Source organism: Boleophthalmus pectinirostris, unplaced genomic scaffold (assembly GCF_026225935.1).
Source record: "Boleophthalmus pectinirostris isolate CB_2022bp ecotype Guang Dong unplaced genomic scaffold, ASM2622593v1 HiC_scaffold_9, whole genome shotgun sequence".
In the NCBI taxonomy this organism is placed as follows: domain Eukaryota; kingdom Metazoa; phylum Chordata; class Actinopteri; order Gobiiformes; family Gobiidae; genus Boleophthalmus; species Boleophthalmus pectinirostris.
The window spans coordinates 34,363,054-34,382,530 of record NW_026571541.1 but is presented as its reverse complement, the minus strand read 5'-3'; the positions used below and the strand labels follow the sequence as shown (position 1 = coordinate 34,382,530).

The 19,477-nt window shown below is 40.2% G+C and overlaps 3 protein-coding genes across 4 annotated transcripts in view; all 3 read right to left on the bottom strand.

Annotated features, from left to right (window-relative positions):
* Positions 1–1,458, bottom strand: part of LOC129407232 (retinol dehydrogenase 11-like) — a 14,985-nt gene extending 13,527 nt beyond the window's left edge. The window contains exon 1 of the mRNA XM_055147806.1: positions 1,416–1,458. Coding sequence (XP_055003781.1) covers positions 1,416–1,458 — 43 coding nt within the window. The remainder of the gene's footprint in view (positions 1–1,415) is intronic.
* LOC110171932 (dehydrogenase/reductase SDR family member 13-like) overlaps positions 1–3,366 on the bottom strand; it is a 43,524-nt gene extending 40,158 nt beyond the window's left edge. Inside the window, exon 1 of the mRNA XM_055166758.1 lies at positions 3,163–3,366. Within this exon, the coding sequence (XP_055022733.1) occupies positions 3,163–3,289 (127 nt within the window). The 5' untranslated portion in view covers positions 3,290–3,366. The remainder of the gene's footprint in view (positions 1–3,162) is intronic.
* Positions 3,367–6,402: 3,036 nt separating this feature from the next.
* The window catches only part of phf12b (PHD finger protein 12b), a 41,498-nt gene continuing 28,423 nt past the window's right edge, over positions 6,403–19,477 (bottom strand). For both annotated transcript variants that reach the window (XM_020940160.2, XM_055166756.1), the window contains 5 exons: positions 18,192–18,338; positions 15,173–15,268; positions 12,701–12,783; positions 12,442–12,580; positions 6,403–10,635 (listed from right to left, as the gene is read on the bottom strand). In XM_020940160.2, coding sequence (XP_020795819.2) covers positions 10,214–10,635; positions 12,442–12,580; positions 12,701–12,783; positions 15,173–15,268; positions 18,192–18,338 — 887 coding nt within the window. In that variant the 3' untranslated portion in view covers positions 6,403–10,213. The remainder of the gene's footprint in view (positions 10,636–12,441; positions 12,581–12,700; positions 12,784–15,172; positions 15,269–18,191; positions 18,339–19,477) is intronic.

The following is a 19,477-nucleotide window of genomic DNA, read 5'->3' as shown; positions in this document are numbered from 1 at the left end:
TTTAGAGTCCTGGTTTAGACCTGGTTTAGACCTGGTTTAGTCCTGGTTTAGACCTCCTGGTTTAGTCCTGGTTTAGTCCTGGTTTAGACCTGGAGCCTGGTTTAGTAGACCTGGTTTAGTCCTGGTTTAGAGAGTCCTGTTTAGTTTTGACCCTGGTGTTTAGTCCTGGTTCCTGGTTTAGACCTGTTAGTTTTAGTCCTGGTTTAGTCCTGGTTACCTGGTAGACCTGGTTTAGACCTGTTTAGTTTTACCTGGTTTAGACCTGGTTTACCTGGTTTTAGTAGACCTGGTTTAGAGACCTGGTTTAGGTTTGGTTTAGTCCTGGTTTAGTCCTGGTTTACCTGGTTTACCTGGTTTTACTGGTTAGGACCTGGTTTAGTCCTGGTTTAGACCTGGTGTTAGTCCTGGTTTAAGTCCTGGTTTAGACCTGATTTCGTCCTGGTTTAGTCCTGGTTTAGTCCTGGTTTTAGACCTGGTTTAGACCTGGTTTAGTGGTTAGTCCTGGTTTAGTCCTGGTTTAGACCTGGTTTAGACCTGGTTTTAGTCCTGGTTTAGTCCTGGTTTAGACCTGGGTTTAGTCCTGGTTTAGACCTGTTTAGCCTTTTAGTCCTGGTTTTAGACCTGGTGGTTTAGTCCTGGTTTAGACCTGGTTTAGACCTGATTTTCAGTCCTGGTTTAGACCTGGTTTAGACCTGGTTTAGACCTGGTTTTCTGGTTCTGTTTAGACCTGGTTTTAGTCCTGGTTTAGTCCTGGTTTAGACCTGACCTGGTTTAGTAGACCTGGTTTAGTCCTGGTTTAGACCTGGTTTAGACCTGGTTTAGTCCTTTGGTTTAGACCTGGTTTAGACCTGGTTTAGTCCTGTTTAGACCTGGTTTTAGACCTGGTTTAGTCCTGGTTTAGACCTGGTTTAGTTCCTAGTTTAGTCCTGGTTTAGACCTGGTTTAGACCTGGTTTTAAGTCCTGGTTTAGACCTGGTTTAGTCCTGGTTTAGACCTGGTTTAGTCCTAGTTTAGTCCTGGTTTAGACCTGGTTTACACCTGGTTTTAGACCTGGTTTTAGACCTGGTTTAGTCCTGGTTTAGACCTGGTTTTAGTCCTGGTTTAATACTGGTTCAGTCTTGGTTTAGTCCTGGTTTTAGTCCTGTTTAGACCTGGTTTAGTCCTGGTTTTAGACCTGGTTTAGTCCTGGTTTAGACCTGGTTTTAGACCTGGTTTAGTCCTGGTTTAGACCTGGTTTAGTTTTGTCTGGTCTCATTTTTATGGCTTTAATCTCCCACACACAAGAAATAATGAGTCATTCAATCGATTTACTATTGAAATATAATCATTACATAATTATTATCAGTTAATCCGGCAGTGAAAGCAGAATTCCAGCTGAGTCATTGTAAGTGCCCAGTCATCGTGAACACAGGTACATTTATACACAAAGACATAAGGTTTGGACACGTTTTCATTCATTTTCCTTTTTTATTCCCGCGATTATTTCCATTTTAGATTCTCACCGAAGACAAAACTATGTGTGGAAACTAACAAAAAAATGACACTTTCAAAATAACTCAAAACATTTAAAAACAGCCACAATTAGTTTTATTTTATCTGCCAAAAAATAAAAAAAGACCAGTCTTTACTTAACCAGATTAAAAATGTATTTGATAGAGAAATTATTTTTATATGAGATCATCTTAAATTATGTCCACCTGCTGTTAGTGCCACACTGTTTAGTCCTGGTTTAGTTCTGGTTTAGTCCTGGTTTAGTCCTGGTTTAGTCCTGGTTTAGTCCTGATTTAGACCTGGTTTAGACCTGATTTAGACCTGGTTTTAGTCCTGGTTTAGTCCTGGTTTAGACCTGGTTTAGACCTGGTTTAGACCTGATTTAGACCTGGTTTAGACCTGGTTTAGACATGGTTTTAGTCCTGGTTTAGTCCTGGTTTAGACCTGGTTTTAGTCCTGGTTTAGTCTTGGTTTAGTCCTGGTTTAGACCTGATTTAGACCTGGTTTAGTCCTGGTTTAAACCTGGTTTAGACCTGATTTAGACCTGGTTTTAGACCTGGTTTAGTCCTGGGTTTAGACCTGGTTTTAGTCCTGGTTTAGACCTGGTTTAGTTTACCTGGTTTAGACCTGGTTTAGTCCTGTTTAGACCTGGTTTTAGTAGACCTGGTTTAGTCCTGGTTTAGTCCTGGTTTAGTCCTGGTTTCAGACCTGGTTTAATCCTGGTTTAGACCTGGTTTTAGTCCTGGTTTAGTCCTGTTTAGACCTGGTTTTAGTCCTGGTTTTAGTCCTTTGGTTTAGTCCTGGTTTAGACCTGGTTTTAGACCTACCTGGTTTAGTCCTGGTTTAGACCTGGTTTTTAGTCCTGGTTTAGACCTGATTTAGACCTGGTTTTAGTCCTGGTTTAGTCTGGTTTAGAACCTGGTTTTAGTCCTGGTTTAGTCCTGGTTTAGTCTTGGTTTAGACCTGGTTTTAGACCTGGTTTAGACCTGGTTTAGGTTTAGTCCTGGTTTAGACCTGGTTTAGTCCTGGTTTAGACCTGGTTTAGACCTGGTTTAGTCCTGGTTTAGACCTGGTTTACCTGGTTTAGACCTGGTTTTAGTCCTGGTTTAGACCTGGTTTTAGTCCTGGTTTAGATATGGTTTAGACCTGGTCCTGGTTTAGACCTGGTTTTAGTCCTGGTTTAGACCTGGTTTTAGTCCTGGTTTAGACCTGGTTTAGACCTGGTTTTAGACCTGGTTTAGTCCTGGTTTAGACCTGGTTTTAGTCCTGGTTTAGACCTGTTTTAGTGTTTAGACCTGGTTTAGTCCTGGTTTAGACCTGGTTTTAGTCCTGGTTTAGTCCTGGTTTAAAATCCCTCTGTGTAATCCATTTATTTCAACAAAGTAACTGTAATCCAATTACCACTCACTGAAACAGTAACTGTAACTGAATACAGTTACTCATAATTTGTACTCTGATTACATAACGCTGGTACATGTAATCTGTTACTCCACAACACTGCAGGTCAGTTCTATGGAGAGGCGAGTCCACTTTCACGATAATAATTTTGAGCAATTAAAGCAAGTTTAAGAAAATCAATATAAACAGAGGATCTACTGTGAAATATTCCATCTAAAAGTTACACAGTGCGTCTTTAAATATGCAAATTAAAGTTAAAATACTCGTAATTACCCGTAACTATGGCCGTCTTCCCGTGCAGTTTGACGTTGCTGGTGCATCGTTTTCCTTTCACTATAATCTCGTGGTAAACGTACGCAGCCGCGACGAAAAGCGCTCCACAGATCAGAAAACACGACATGTCTGGAAACGCGTGTGTTTCTGCAGACGCACTGAAGCCAACACGGGAAGTCCGCACGTTTTCAATGCATGTTTCCTCCGCCCACAGTGACTCTCTGGCACAATGTCAAATCAGATATGCAGGTATGCAAACACAACTGCATGACTCACGTTTTTTTTTTTTTTTTTTTTTTTTTTGTCTGTGGTGTTTGACAGGTATGATGGTGTTGATGGTTGGTGGCATCACAATGAGCCAAGTTGTTCAAATTAAGTTTTTACGGGTGATTGTTGATCAAAAAGTAACCCCGAAATATCATACCCAACATGTTTGTCGAAAAAAAGTGATGAAATCCATTGGCATTTTGAGTAAAGTTGGCTCCTGTATTAATGTTTCATGCATGATGACTTTATATTATATTTTTTGCCTTCTTCATTACTATTATTAGTTTGTACGACCGTAAACGAAAACAAAAATCCTTAAATTTATCATCCTCATTCTGTTTATTTTGTACGATCATAAATGATAAACTTTGTGCCTATGAAAACATTATTATTATTATTAGTTGTATGACCATAAACGAAAATATATTTAAGCAGGTGTGTATATGTGTGTTATGCATATGTATAAATATTTATATTGAATATATCTATGATGCGTATATGTGTGTATGTATATATGTATGTGTATATATATATATATATATATATATATATATGTATGTATATGTATGTATATATATATAATGGTGTGTGTGTGTATGTATGTATATATATGTATATATATATATATAATATACATGTGTGTATATATATATATGTATATAATGTAATATACACACACACACATATATATATATGTGTGTGTGTGTGTGTGTATGTATGTATGTATATATGTATGTATGTTTGTGTGTAAATTGACTCAATGCACTCGAAAGGTGGTATGTTTAAAAAAAAAAAAAAAAAAAGTGTGAACCACACGATTATGTAAAACAACTGGAGTCGGATGCTATCATTTTTTTTAAACTTCATCCTACTCCTTTTGAGCACCAGGTCCCAAATATGTTCATGCATATATCCCTGTTTTTGTTATTTTTAAAATGTATTTATTTATATCTATATATTTTTTTTATTTTGTTGGACCTGGCTCAAACAAATAAATAAATAAATAAATGAAATGACATTATAGTTGAATCTCTCCTTACATCATGTATTGTCACATGGTTTGGGGTTCGACATGACAAGATTTATCTCAACAAGATTTTATTAATACAAAAGACATTTTTAAGAATTCTGAATTATTCACACAGATTCTTCTCATTTGCTCCTCTGTTCAGAAAATAAAATATTCTGACAATATTTAATGTAAATTTATATTGTATTTGTCTGTTCATGTATAAATATGTGCATTTATCAAATGTTTCACCCAGATCTTTTCACACTTTTTCATGTTCTCTTCAGATGTTCACACCTCTGCCCCTCGGACCGCCAACACACACACACACACACACACACACACACACACATCACACACACACAACAGTTATTGTGACTGGTGCCCTACTCTGGCTCCTGATTTTCCCAGTGTCTCTCATCCAAGTACTGACCAGAACCGACCTGCTGAGCCTGTATGGCCACAGTCGTTTCTGTTTCTATGAGAAAAAATACATATATAAATATTTGAGTTTGACATGTCCGCTCTGTCATAACAGTCCCATTTTTTTTCTTTATTCTAAAACTCATGGATATAGAGGTTTTTGGAGGGTGTTTTGCAAGTTTCATTTTTGTTGCTTTGAGTCAAGGTTCAAGGTATTTTCAGCTTTAAAAACACCTGTAGAGAAATAAATCCGAGGTAGACTAGTTTAATGCCACACTGCGGAACATTCAAGACAAAACAGGTGACAGATTTCCTGACCAGAACTGTAATAAAGTGCAACTGGTTTAGACCTGGCTTAGACCTGATATAGTCCTGGTTTAGACCTGGCTTAGACCTGATATAGTCCTGGTTTAGTCCTGTTACAGTCCTGGTTTAGTCCTGTTACTGTCCTGGTTTAGACCTGGCTTAGACCTGTTTTAGACCTGATACAGTTCAAGTTTAGACCCGGTTTAGACCTGATACAGTCCCGGTTTAGACCTGTTACAGTCCTGGTTTAGACCTGATTTAGACCTGTTTAGTTTACCTGGTTTAGACCTGGTTTAGACCTGGTTTAGACCTGGTTTAGACCTGGCTTACACCTGATACAGTCCTGGTTTAGACCTGGCTTAGATCTGATATAGTCCTGGTTTAGACCTGGTTTAGACCTGATACAGTCCTGGTTTAGACCTGGCTTAGATCTGATATAGTCCTGGTTTAGACCTGGCTTAGACCTGTTACAGTCCTGTTTTAGACCTAGTTTAGACCTGATACAATTCAAGTTTAGACGTGGTTTAGACCTGATACAGTCCTGGTTTAGACCTGTTTTAGACCTGGTTTAGACCTGTTACAGTCCTGGTTTAGGCTTGGCTTAGACCTGGTTCAGACTTGATACAGTCCTGGTTAAGACTTGGTTTAGACCTGGTTTTGACCTGGCTTAGACCTGGTTTAGACCTGATACAGTTCAAGTTTAGACCGGGTTTAGACCTGATACAGTCCTGGTTTCGACCTGGTTAAGACCTGATACAGTCCTGGTTTAGACCTGGTTTAGACCTGATACAGTCCTGGTTTAGACCTGGTTAAGACTTGTTTTAGACCTGGTTTAGACCTGGTTAAGACTTGGTTTAGACCTGGTTTAGACCTGTTACAGTCCTGGTTTAGACCTGATACAGTCCTGGTTTAGACCTGGTTTAGACCTGGTTTAGACCTGGCTTAGATCTGATATAGTCCTGGTTTAGACCTGGCTTAGATCTGATATAGTCCTGGTTTAGACCTGGTTTAGACCTGTTACAGTCCTGGTTTAGACCTGGTTTAGACCTGGCTTAGATCTGATATAGTCCTGGTTTAGACCTGGTTTAGACCTGTCTTAGATCTGATACAGTTCTCGTTTAGATCAAACTGATAAAACTGGGACAAATCACCAGGTTTAATCTGAACCTGGAAATTTTCCGATAATTTTTGCAAACTCTTATGACAGAATTAACAAAAAACAAGACTCCAGAAAGTTCGTTCTTAGAAAATCTTTTTGTATTTACACGTTTGAACAGACAAAGCCAAGTACAGACAAGAGTGCTTATGTACAAAGCAGCACGATGGTAAAACGAGTGCTAAAATGGATCGTATTTACAAAAAGGAGACTACGGGAGGAGGAGGAGGAGGACTAGCGAGCGTACGAACCAATGTTTTCTCACTACGGTATCACAAAGTCAATGGGCTATACAGTTAAAAACCAAAAAATGGCGAATTCTACACGGAAATCCAACGCCTCTCCAAATCGAGACTTACTGAATTTTTATATTTACATTATGTACAAAGGATAGTGTGTAAGCATGTATGGTTTTCTCATACATTAATAGCTACCAGTGGTGCAAAAAGCAGCAAAAGAAACGAATGTAATGAGTTTAATACTAAAATAAAATGTGCTAAATGTGAGACTGACTTATACTTAAACTAATGAATACACTGGCGACGTAATTTCGAGCGCGAATCAAAACCAAAGCGCTCCCTCGTCCAATATCAAACAAGGTAACATAACGAACTGTGTCAGCCATTTTCGAAAAAACAAAGAAGATTGTCGATAATACTTCAAGTTCATGCAAAGAGTAAAAAATAAAAAAATATATAGAGACTTTCCCTGTTGACCAACCGGCGGTGCAGTTTTCCCTTCATTACCACGAAAGGTGCAAAACAACGCGACGCTGAGAGGCACGGGCCAACGTGATTGGTTTGGTAAAGTTTTTGGATGTTTTGTGCGTTGGGTGGACACGTCTGGTTTTCCGTTCGGTTTTCCACAGTCCACAGAAGTTTTCCGTTCAAAAATTGTTGTATACGTTAGGAATCCGTGTGTCGTTCGTTCATTCGTTTTTCAATATAAAACCAAAAATAAGAAAATGAAAAAACAACGGTTTTCTTCATTATTTGTCTCCAAAACGAAAATCAAAAAACAGATGATGATTCCTTTTTTTTTCAGTTTTCGATTTTGTGTTTAAATGAAAAATGGAAAAAACGGATAATGACGTTTCCGTGACTTAAACTGCGATGCCGGACTTTTGCACCGCATACGGACTGAACCAGGACTGATCCAGGTCCGGGACCAGACCGGGACCAGACCGGGACCGAGATCAGAACTGAAACCGGGACCAGAGCGGGACTGAGACCAAGACCAGACCAGGACCAGGCCGGGACCAGACTGAAACTGAGACCAGACCGGGACCAGAGCGGGACTGAGACCGAGACCAGACCAGGATCAGGCTGGGACCAGACTGAGACTGAGATCAGGACTGAGACCAGACCGGGACCAGACCAAAACCAGAGTGGGACTGAGACCGAGACCAGACCAGACCAGGACCAGGCCGGGACCAGACCGGGCCTGAGACCGAGACCAGGCCGGGACCAGACCGGAGGCTCAGAGCCCATGGCAGGGCCGGAGCTCGAAGCTGAGGCTCGGACCCTGCGGAGGCTCGGAGTCAAAGCTCAGAGTCTGCCCTGGTCCCGCCCTGGTCCCGGACCTGGATCAGTCCTGATTCAGTCCGTAGGCAGTGCAAAAGTTCGGCATCGCAGTCACGTAAGTCACGTAAATGGGAAACGGTCATTATCTGTTTTTTTCCATTCTTCATTTAAACACAAAATCGAAAACTGAAAAAACAAATCATTATTTGTTTTTTTCATTTTGGTTTTGGAGACAAATAACGAAGAAAACAGTTGTTTTTTTTGTTTTCTTATTTTTGGTTTTATATTGAAAAACGAATGAACGAATGACACACGGATTGTTAGGGATGGGCATTCCATGAAATTTTATTAATTGATCGATTGATCGTCGGGAGATTTAACGATAGATTTTCGATTATCATTAACGTTTTTATATAAGTATCATTATTATTATTACTATTACTAATTTGCATAAATAAACTCAACTTTACAACATATAAACATAACGACTTTAGAGCCACATCAGCACGTTTGACAATATAATGTGTTTAATTCAGATTTGTGCAAGTCTCACAGAAACAAAACTTAAAACCTCATGGCTAATTTGCACAAACTAAGATGAGGAAAAAAAAAAAAAAAACATTCTTGTGCGCTGATGCAGTTCAGCTTTTGTCGGACTAAAGGACACGACTCGGTGGAATATGAGTGTTCTTTCTGTGACAGAGGGATGTTCTGATGAAGGTGAGTCCGTTCTGTGTGTCGTGATGTTTTCAAAGATCGTACGTGTGCAGGTTTAGTGCAACTCTTCACGTGGCAGTAACCGGGATCCTGCGTGTGCATGTAAACACACTCACTGAGAGGTACCGTGATCTCCAAAGAGGTGCCAGAACCCAAACGTGGGACTGTGAGGCCGCAACCCAGAAACCTACATTGGGTTTGTCGATTAGAAATGAACATAATCGACGAAACTCTTAATGATCAATTACCGTTTAGTCGACTAATCATGCCCATCCCTAGTATACGTCTTAGTTTTGAACTGTTAATTGCTGCGGTAACCATCCTAGTTTTTTAAATTATTCTAAAACCCATGGGTACAGAGGTTTCAAAAATTGGGTAACTTGAAGAAAGGATATTTCACAAAACAACGTACAGTTTCATTTTTGATGCTTTGAGTCAAGGTTCAAGGTTTTACTAGGTAGATTATTGTATTTTTCGGACTATAAATCACACTTTTTTCATGGTTTCGGTTTATTAAAATGTTGACAGTGAAGCTTCGAGAGGTTCTAGTCTTGTGTGTGAGTATCTGCTGCTCCTGTTCCTCCTGTACCACTGTCACTTGGCTCTACTGCGCATGTCTCCTGCAGAAAGAGCCTCTGTCCTGTCCGTATCCTGTCAGTCCATCGCATCATTACTGAAATTTCCACTGAACAATTTAACTTTTAAGTGACTTCAGTGACACCGAAACCGTCCTGTCGGGATTCAGAAAGGCCCGAATAATTCTAACTGGAACTGATGCCGAGTCCGACAACGGCTACGACGCTCCGTTTACCTCCGGATGTCGAGGAGTTGCTCAGAAGTGACACCGAGGATGAAGAATTGAATGGATTTAGTGATTTGGAGTGAGATGGAGAGTTTGTTAAACTTGTTCTGTTCTGTTGTTTATGTTATAGTTTATCTGAAGAACTGTTCATATGTGCTGTTGTTCTCTCTTCTATTGTTTTTACTAGAATTTGCCTTTCAAGATCAAATGTCGGTTCCTGGTCTCTGATTTTATAAAGAAATTTCCTCCAAAAAGTGTGACTTATGTTTTTGTCTTCTTCAATACGCATTTTTTGGCCGGTGCGACTTATTGTCCGAAAAACACAGCATGTTCTTGTTTCAAATTGTTAATTCCTATGGCAACCGTCCTATTTTTTAAATTTTTTGAATTATTCTAAAACCCATGGGTGCACAGGTTTTAAAAATTGGGTAACGTAAACAAAACAACATATTAACGTGTTTTGCAAGTTTAATTTTCGATGTTCAAGGTGTTTTCAGCTATAAAAACACCTGTGTAGAAATAAATGTTAGGCAGATTAATTTAATGCCACACTGCGGAACATTCAAGACAAAAAAGGTGACAGATTACGTGACCAGAATTGTTACAGAAGTGCAATTTTTAAGTCAAATTCAGTGGGTTTAATCTTCCCTGTTATAAGTTTTGAGGAGTCTAGAGGATTAGATTCAATTGTTAATCGCCATGGAAACGGTCTTAACTTTTCCATCGTTCTGAAACCCATGGATAGATTCGAAACCAACCAATCACGTTCACCAATCTTTGACTGTACTTCCTAGCGTCAACCAATCCAAAGCAACGTAGGAGGAGGAGGAGGGGGCGGGACACGAGGGCTACGGGACGACTTCCTGCGGCAGTTCGGGCCCTTCCACTTCCATGTCCGCTTCGTCCTGACTGGAGGGACTGCTGAGGGCCGCGGGGGGCGCCGGCGAGCCGACGGGTGCGCTGACGGGGACGGTTTGGGCGGCGGGCGCGCTGGTATGCTCCTCTTTGGGCGTTTTGGTGGCGAATTCGGTGACGCTGAACACGAACTGTAGACATCCGAGTTTGACGTAGCTGCCGTGATGGAGCAGAGCCGTGCCCTCCCAGCCCGCGCCGCCTCCGCCGATCAGGCTGGAGCTGCTGGACCTGCACCCGCACACCTGCCCCGGGGACGACACCTGCGACTGGCTGCTCATCACGCCCCCTACAGGCAGGAGGCCGAGGAGCGAGCTCGGAGCGGAGTCACCGTCCTCCTGCTGCTTCTTACTGCGACCTGCGAGACAAAAGACGACAAGTCAGGTCATGTTAGAGACAAGTTCGACTTCGATTCAGTGGTCTACAGGAACTCATAATAGTCCGGGAGCCAAAGTCTCAAAAATGGGTTGAGCCTGACTAGGGATGGGCATTCGATGAAATTTTCTTAATCGATCGTCGGAAGAATTAACGATCGATTATCGATTAATCATTAACGTTTTTATATTAAAATGATCATCATTATTATTACTATCTGCACTAATCTGCATAAATAAATTCAACTTTACAACATATAAACTGTAACGACTCTAGAGCCACATCAGCCCGTTTGACATTATAATGTGTTTAATTCAGTTTTGTTCAACTCTCACAGAAACGAAACTTAAAACCGCATCACTAATTTACATAAACTCAGCGAAGATAAAACTACAGCTCTTGTGTCGCTGATGTGGTTCAACTTCTGTTGGATTAAAAGACATGACTCAGGTGAATACAGGTTAGTGTGAACATATTTGCGTTTGTTAAAACCAGGACACCGTACGGGGGGAGGGAGGTGGAGACTCGTCATCGACATTGAGCGACTCTCACCTGGAAAAACTTTTTCCCACTGGACACAGAAACATATGTGCTGCTTTATACACTGTGCACATGGACTCACACTTGTCCCAACGCAACAGAAAGAGTGGAATTTCTTGTACAAATCATCGTTAAATACACATTTGTGCTTCGGTTCGTTGCAGACTGACCCACTGTTTGTGTCTCGCTCCTTCTGATGCAGAGACACATGTACAGACCTGTTTGGTCACGATACACACAGCAACCTACATTCGGTTTGTCGATTAAAATGAACGTAATCGATGAAATTCTTAATGATCAATTATCGATTAATCGATTAATCATGTCCATCCCTAAACCTGACATTGTTTTTTTGTTAACTGTGACCCTAAGGACCAATAATTGGAGGGTCTGCTCTACTGGAAATATCGCGAAAAAAAATTGTGGCCATTTTAGTCGAGGTAACCTTCATATTGTGACAGAAAATTTTGAAAAATGAAAAATTTCCTCAAATCCTCGGTGGGTTGGGTAAGCTGTCTATAAATACATTCCAGATGCAAAGAACACACGTGGTGACAACATTCAGTGAAAAAATAATTCTTAAAACACATTTGTGTGCCTATGGAATGTTGAGAGTTGACTAACATTCTACTGAGGTTCTGGGCCTGTTGATGGTAATGAAATCATCACAGATCCATTGATTTTGGTTGCATTTTTATAATTTTTTCTGTGGAATGAGTAAACAGTTTGGAGAAAAGAATGGCACATTGGCTGATATTAAAAAAACTTGGGGGAATAGTTGATTGCCAATGAGGTAAAGATGAAAATATTGGAAAAAAGTGAAAAAAATGCCTTATTTTTTTGCATTAAATTGAACCAAAATCATGTAGAAATGTGTTAACTGTATATAGTCACTTTTATAACTTTTGTTTGGTTGACAGTTCATGATTGGCTCTGTGGTTGCCATGATATGTGCACTCAGATTCCCAAATATTAAACTAAACTCCGTCATTCAGGATTCGTAGAACCATAGTTATATTTGTAACTGCAGAAGATAAGCAGTTGGAGCGCTCGCTGGATCTCCGCTCAGTAACAATAAGGTGCTCTTCGGAGATCCCGAGTGGGCAGATAAACGACGCTTTGTTATTATTTTGACAAGAAATTAAAATAATAGTTAATCATATTGAGCCTCGGATCTCTTCTTTCATTTTACGTTTGTAACTCTTGATTCAGTATCAAAACTCTGACGACTTAAACAGTTCAGACTTACGGATGATGCCTTGTACTTTGGCCACCAGTCCACTCGGAGGCGTCGGCGAGGCTTTTTCAGAGAAGTCGCAGGAGTAGAGGACGTTGTCGACGGTGGTGCCGTGTTCGCTGTAGTTGAGGAGCTCGTAATGTTTTGTATTCTGTAAAAAAAAAAAAAAAAATGACACAAAGCAGAGAGGTGAGACACACGTAGACTACACCAGGACTAAACCAAAGATCAATATGAATGTAATTTATAACAGAAAGCTGCTGTCCTGTACCTCGTCATAAAAAATACAGGCGTGTTTCCCCGACACATAATTACAGTGACCGTAGTTGGTAAGGCACACGTCCATGTCAGCACCTGCACAACAGAACACGACACACCAGAGAAGGTTAAAAAAAGATAAAAGAGAAGTTATCATGAACTTTAAAAGAAATTATCATTATCAAGAGAGGATATTACACTTTTATGGAGGATTAATTACTAAATGTAGGCTGAATCTTAAGCTGTATTCGCTTAAGATTACAACCTGGGAACATCTGGGAATGTGCAAATCATCGCCACCCCTCTATGTTACTTCTTAAGTCCGTAAATTTCTCTGTGTTACTGACATTGACTGAGATTGAAAGAGAAAAGAACGCAGGAAGGTAAAGAGATAGAAAAGGTGTCCAGTTACAACAACAAAACACTGAGATGCAGATTCACACGGGTCTAGAATAATCAGCGGATGTCTGCGTTTGGTGAAATGTAGTAGGTTTGCAGCAGAATTTTTACTTTACAAATGACAGACATGACACATTCGGACGGGATCAAGATCTCAGGCATCCTCTGCAGTTATTACAAATCACCAAAGGTCCACAGGTAAAACTACTGTATTTTTCAGACTATAAAGCGCAATATCAGTAATGTTGAATTCTCTCCTCTATTTTCATACATAAATTGCACCGGATTATAAGGAGCATTAAGCGAAACAAACGGACGACACATGAGACTGATCCTTAGTCCAGGCGTCCACGATCCATCTGCAGAGCGCGACGTAATTCGCCTGGCGTTGAATGTGTATTACCAATGTGCATGTGGGTGAATAATTTAAGTTTGGATTTTTCTTTTTTTTTAAATTTCCTTTGAGGACGGCTCAAATATACACTGAGTAATAATGTGTTTAATACAGATTTGCGCATATTTGTTTACGTTTTACAGAAACAAAATTTAAAACCACATGGCTTATTTGCATAAACTATAAGCACTGAAAAAAACAGCTCAATCCTTGTGCGCGGATGCAGTCAGCTTCTGTTGACTAAGGACCGTAAACTGGGCTTTACTCCGCGAGGCTCCTGACTACAGTCGAAGTAATTCTCCGACAATCCATCAAGCAGTGCAGCTTTGTACTTTACCAAAGTCGTACTTAAACATTTTGACAGAATTTTGAGCGTCATGTACCACATAAAATCGGTTCGAGGTCAGCAAACACAACCAGAATTAACACATAAGGCACACTGTTGATTTTTGAGAAAATTAAAGGATTATAAGTGTGCCTTATAGTCAGAAAAATACAGTAATCCTGTGTGAAAAGAGCTTTAGACAACAGAAACACCGCAAGAGCTGTGTGGTCCTCTATGTCTCTTATGGAGCAGTTTGTCCAGTGGTGTGAGGAAAACTACCTGGATTTGAACGTTGCCAAAACTAAGGACATGCTGATTGATTTTAGACGTGCACCTTCACACAGTGTTAGTGTCGTCCACGGTGATGATGTGGAAATAGTTGACAGCTATAAATATCTGGGCACCGTGATGGACAATAAACTGAAATTTGACCTTAACACTGAAAACGTCGTCAAACGAGGGCAGCAAAGAACATATTTGTTGAGGAAACTGAACTCTTTTAACGTGAACAAAATTATTCTTAACAATTTTTATTGCTCTTTTATTGAAAGTCTTCTTACTTTTTCTTTTATTTGCTGGTTTGAATCCTTGACTGCGAAGGATAGAAACAAACTTCACAATATTGTTAAAACCTGTTCAAAAATCACAGGGATCAAACTGAGGGCCTGAGTTCTTTGTGGGAGGAGCAAGTGCTGAGCAAAGCCAAGTGTCTCCTGGCTCAGCCGCTCCATCCTCTGGCTCCTGATTTTATCCTGATGCCTTCAGGGCGTCGGTTTTATGCTCCAGTACAGAAAACCAAAAGGTTTTCTAATTCTTTTGTGCCCAGTGCTATTAAATTATTAAATTCTAAGGGTACAGTTTTATGATAGTTTTATGAAGTTTTACTCTGCAATGTGTTATTTATTTTGAGTTCCACTGGTGGACGACAATTGGACTGACACACTGTGTGTTTGTTTGTGTTTGCTCGGAGATGCTGCAAATGAATTGCCTTATGGGATCAATAAAGTTTTCTGAATCTGAATCATATTTATTTGACTCATTAATTGCTATTTTATGATTTTTATGGTTTAGTTTTATTTATTTTTTACTGGTTTTATTATATTATTTTAGAACTGGTATGATCACATTTTATTTTCGCTGTGCAGCACTTTGGAAACTGATTTGTTAGTAAAATTTGCTGTATAAATAAAATTTATAAGTATAAATAAATAAAATAATAAAAAGTATAAGTATAAATAAAATGGATATGAATCTGAGAAGAGTCCGAATAGGGCCTGGGACGCATGGATGACATCTAAAACAACCTTTTAACGCAGCGGAAAGCTCTAAAAAGTCGATTTTGCCTACTAAGGTAGAACCGTTCTTACCTGTTCCTATGTAGAGCGTCCTGTAGCACATGCTGACTGCTGGTCCTTTTCCCGTGAGGGGGTAAAATACTGCTCGCGCCTGAACCGTCTTCTGACCTGAAGAGAGGACAAAAGTGTGAGTTTAGGAGACATCTTCACTGTGACAGACTAAACCAATAATGACAACACCTGACCCTACTGAGCCTCTCAAAGCGCTAAACTGTTATTCATGATTCAGTCACTCCATACGGGTGGTTTAAGCTCATAGCTGTGTAGTATGTTCCAATTAAAGACAGGGGTGGGATTAAATAAATGCTTTTCTTCGCACTCCTTTTAGAGCTCACATTACATTAAGAGTTCAAGATACACGTATAGTTCTTGTGTTCATGAATTTCAAACATTCTTTTGTACCACTAGCTGTTAAACTGCTTAACTCAGATAATGCAGTCAAAAAATAATGATAAAAGGCTTAGGGACTGTGCAATCAAAACTGCACATAGGTGTAGGGAATGTGCAATAATTATATCTAAAACTGCACATAGGTGTAGGGAATGTGCAATAATTATATCTAAAACTGCACATAGGTGTAGGGAATGTGCAATAATTATATCTAAAACTGCACATAGGTGTAGGGAATGTGCAATTAAAGCTACACATAGGCTTAAGGAATGTGCAATAATTAAATCTGCACATAGGCTAAGGGAATGTGCAATAATTATAACTAAAACTGCACATAGGCTTAGGGAATGTGCAATCAAAACTGCACATAGGCTTAGGGAATGTGCAATAATTATAACTAAAACTGCACATAGGCTTAGGGAATGTGCAATAATTATAACTAAAACTGCACATAGGCTTAGGGAATGTGCAATAATTAATAGAACAGAAGAATGCAAGGGCCTGTTAAGGATAATTTAAGGGTCCTGTTGGTGCATCACTCGTGGTCATACTTGGTCTCATATTTACTTTGTTTTATGGTGTTTGTTTATGTGCTGCTTTGTGTTGTGTTGTCCTGTTTTTTGATAAAACATGTGACCCCCTGTCCCAAGACAAATTTCTCCCATGGGAGACAATAAAGGATTATTTTATCTTAATTTGCTGGGAATGAATGAAATAAAAAAAACACAGCTGCCCTGAGGTTAAACCAAGAGCGTCCAAATGTTTTTTATCAAGGGCCGAATATCAAAACACAGACTGACACCAAACATGTACTCAGTGTTGGGAAGGTTTACTTTTAAAATGTATTCCCCTACAGATTACAGATTACATACCCCAAAATGTAGTTTGTAACTTAATCCATTAAATGACTTAAAGTGAGTAATGTAATCTGAATACTTTGCTTCTCTACAGCAAATCAAGTAATCCAAAGACGAGGAAATCCACACATAAGAAGTTTTGCCTGATAAAAGAAAATGAAAAGCCCAGACTTTACTGAACCAAATTAAAAATATTATTGATGGAGGAGGAGGAGACACAATCCGCACAGCATGGTTTAGTCCTGTTTTAGTCCTTGTTTTAGTCCTGGTTTAGTCCCGGTTTAGTCCTGGTTTAGTCCTGTTTTAGTCCTTGTTTTAGTCCTGGTTTAGTCCTGGTTTAGTCCTGGTTTAGACCTGGTTTAGTCCTATTTTATTCCTATTTTTGTCCTGGTTTAGTCCTTGTTTTAGTCCTGGTTTAGACCTGGTTTAGTCCTATTTAATCGTGGTTTAGACCTGGTTTAGTCCTATTTTAGTCCTGGTTTTAGTCCTGGTTTAGTCCTGGTTTAGTCCTATTTTAGTCCTGGTTTAGTCCTGGTTTAGTCCTGGTTTAGTCCTGGTTTAGTCCTGTTTTAGTCCTGGTTTAGTCCCCTGTTTTTAGTCCTGGTTTAGTCCTATTTTAATCCTGGTTTAGTCCTGGTTTAGACCTGGTTTAGTCCTATTTTATTCCTATTTTAGTCCTGGTTTAGTCCTTGTTTTAGTCCTGGTTTAGACCTGATTTAGTCCTATTTTAGTCCTATTTTAATCCTGGTTTAGACCTGGTTTAGTCCTGGTTTAGTCCTTGGTTTAGTCCTGGTTTTAGTCCTGGTTTTAGTGTCCAGCAATGAGTGGAATTACCGGGAAAAAAAAAAAAAAAAAAAAAAAAAAAAGAGTGGGGGGGGGGGGGGATGTGAAAACAGGAAAATACCTCTGTGTAATCCATTTATTTCAACAAAGTAACTGTAATCCAATTACTACTCACTGAAACAGTAACTGTAACTGAATACAGTTACTCATAATTTGTACTCTGATTACATAACTCCAGTACATGTAATCTGTTACTCCCCAACACTGCATGTATTACGTGTATTATATCAGGTCAGAATGAGCCCCCAGCCCTTTATTCATACATACATTCTCAATAGGCTTTATCAAATTGACTTTATCTGGGCACATTTAAAAAAACCTGCAGTAAAACATACCGCTGAAGGTCATGTGGGCCAGTTCACGAATGAGTCTAAGGGCCTGAGAACCGATGGGCTCTATTCACGCTTACGTCACAAAATCGGAAGACTGACAACTTCCTTTGGGCTCTGTTGTCTCTAGATGTCAGTGTATTCTTTCTTTATTCCTTTTATAAATTGCTTATTAATTTGTGTTTTATAATTTGTCATTGTCTAATTGCTGAGTTACGTTTATCAGATCAATAGTTACAACCAGCTGCCTCTAAGTGACAGTAAAGACACGATTAGAGTCCTGTCCCCCATGGAAAAGCTTTGGCAGGTTGTGAAGACGCTGCTACTGAACCCACGGTTTTATCAAGCGCCCAGTGTCGGGAACTACGCCGGAAGTCGTAATCCGCGTGTTTCTAGTGTCTTCCGGTAAGTGTGAACAGAGCCAAATGGTCTCAGGGTCACATTTGCACCATCAGCATCTCTGAACACCACCAACACACGCGACATTCATACCAAGCGGCGTGGGAGAAGTGTCTCGCCAAATGAGACAATAACACAACTTTGTCCAAGCTGAAATCGAACGTCTGACCTTCGGAAGTTGGAGCAAAACAAAACTGTAAACTTCATGCTTACTGTCTGGGACGGGCGGTGGTGTTTTGGAGGTGAGGGAGGCGGCTCGGGGAGATGGAAGGCTGGGCTCTTTCTTGGGGAACAGCTGTTGTATCCTCTGCCACGCCAAGAGTTTGATCATCTCGGAGTCCAGTTTGTCCAGCTCTATGCCTGCACACAAACAAGGAGGTCAGCCTCACATCAGAGACGAATCGATACTGAAACTTTGGAAGAGAAAGATTATCTCCTGAGATTTTTTCCCAAGTGTTTACATTTGGATTGGATGAAAAAGGGTTACGAGTTGGAGAGCTGCGTCTCTTACAGTTCAAAGAAGCAGAACTAGAATGGAAACAAAAATGCAAAATTGGAAACTGAACCGTGAAAATTTATATATTAAGAATTATTTTAAAATCTCGTTTTATCTCGTTCTTGTAGATCCAATCTCATATCTTGCGTCGCCTTGTGGAAATTTTATCTCGTTCTTACTTTAAATATAACCGCAAGTGGAGATGATCGGCCCGCAAAACGCCGCACTAACCCTAATAACCCTAAGCTTTAACCAGAGGTGTTCACACTTTTTCAGCATGTGAGCTACTTCCAAAATGACCAAGTCTACCTAATACAAGCCAAACAAACTGCACTGAAACACTCTGTGCCCCTTTTTTGGACCCTCACCCACAGTTTGAGAACCTCTTCTTTAAGAGAACTTCCTCTGACACTTTACACAAAACTGTGAAAAAAGTGAAGGAAGATTTTTAAACCTGTTTTTTAAAGTTCCAAACTGGAGTTACATTCTTTTCTGGTTTTGCAGTGATATTTACCAGCCTCTGCACGTTTACCAAACCAAACGCACATCGTGACAAACACAGATGCATTTGTGCACTTTTGTTAGGCAAATTTCAGTCAAATGTGGCAGTAGGTCTGTTCTGTAGATCCGCTCTATGCTGTAGACCTGCTTTGTGCCAACACTATAACACAAATTTAGACTGGTTTTTGCTTCACGTTTGGTCTTGCTCTTCTAATCAGCCGCACTGTGGGAGGGGCTTGTGTTGGCTGTACGCAGGAAGGAGCGAGAGCGTGAAAAGGCGAGGGGCGGCGTGCTGACGTGAGGCAGGTGGACAGGTAGGATGTTTAGGAAGTTGAACCTGCCCTGTGATGCACGCTGGTACACGAGGGCACACGCTGTCACAGACGAGCCGTGCATAGGGAGCGTGTGTGTTTGTGATGCGCCGTAGAGTCTCCGCGGGTTTCAAATGAGCGCACAGGCTGCACTGAGACGCCCCACACGCTCCTGCACCCGCTACAAGTTT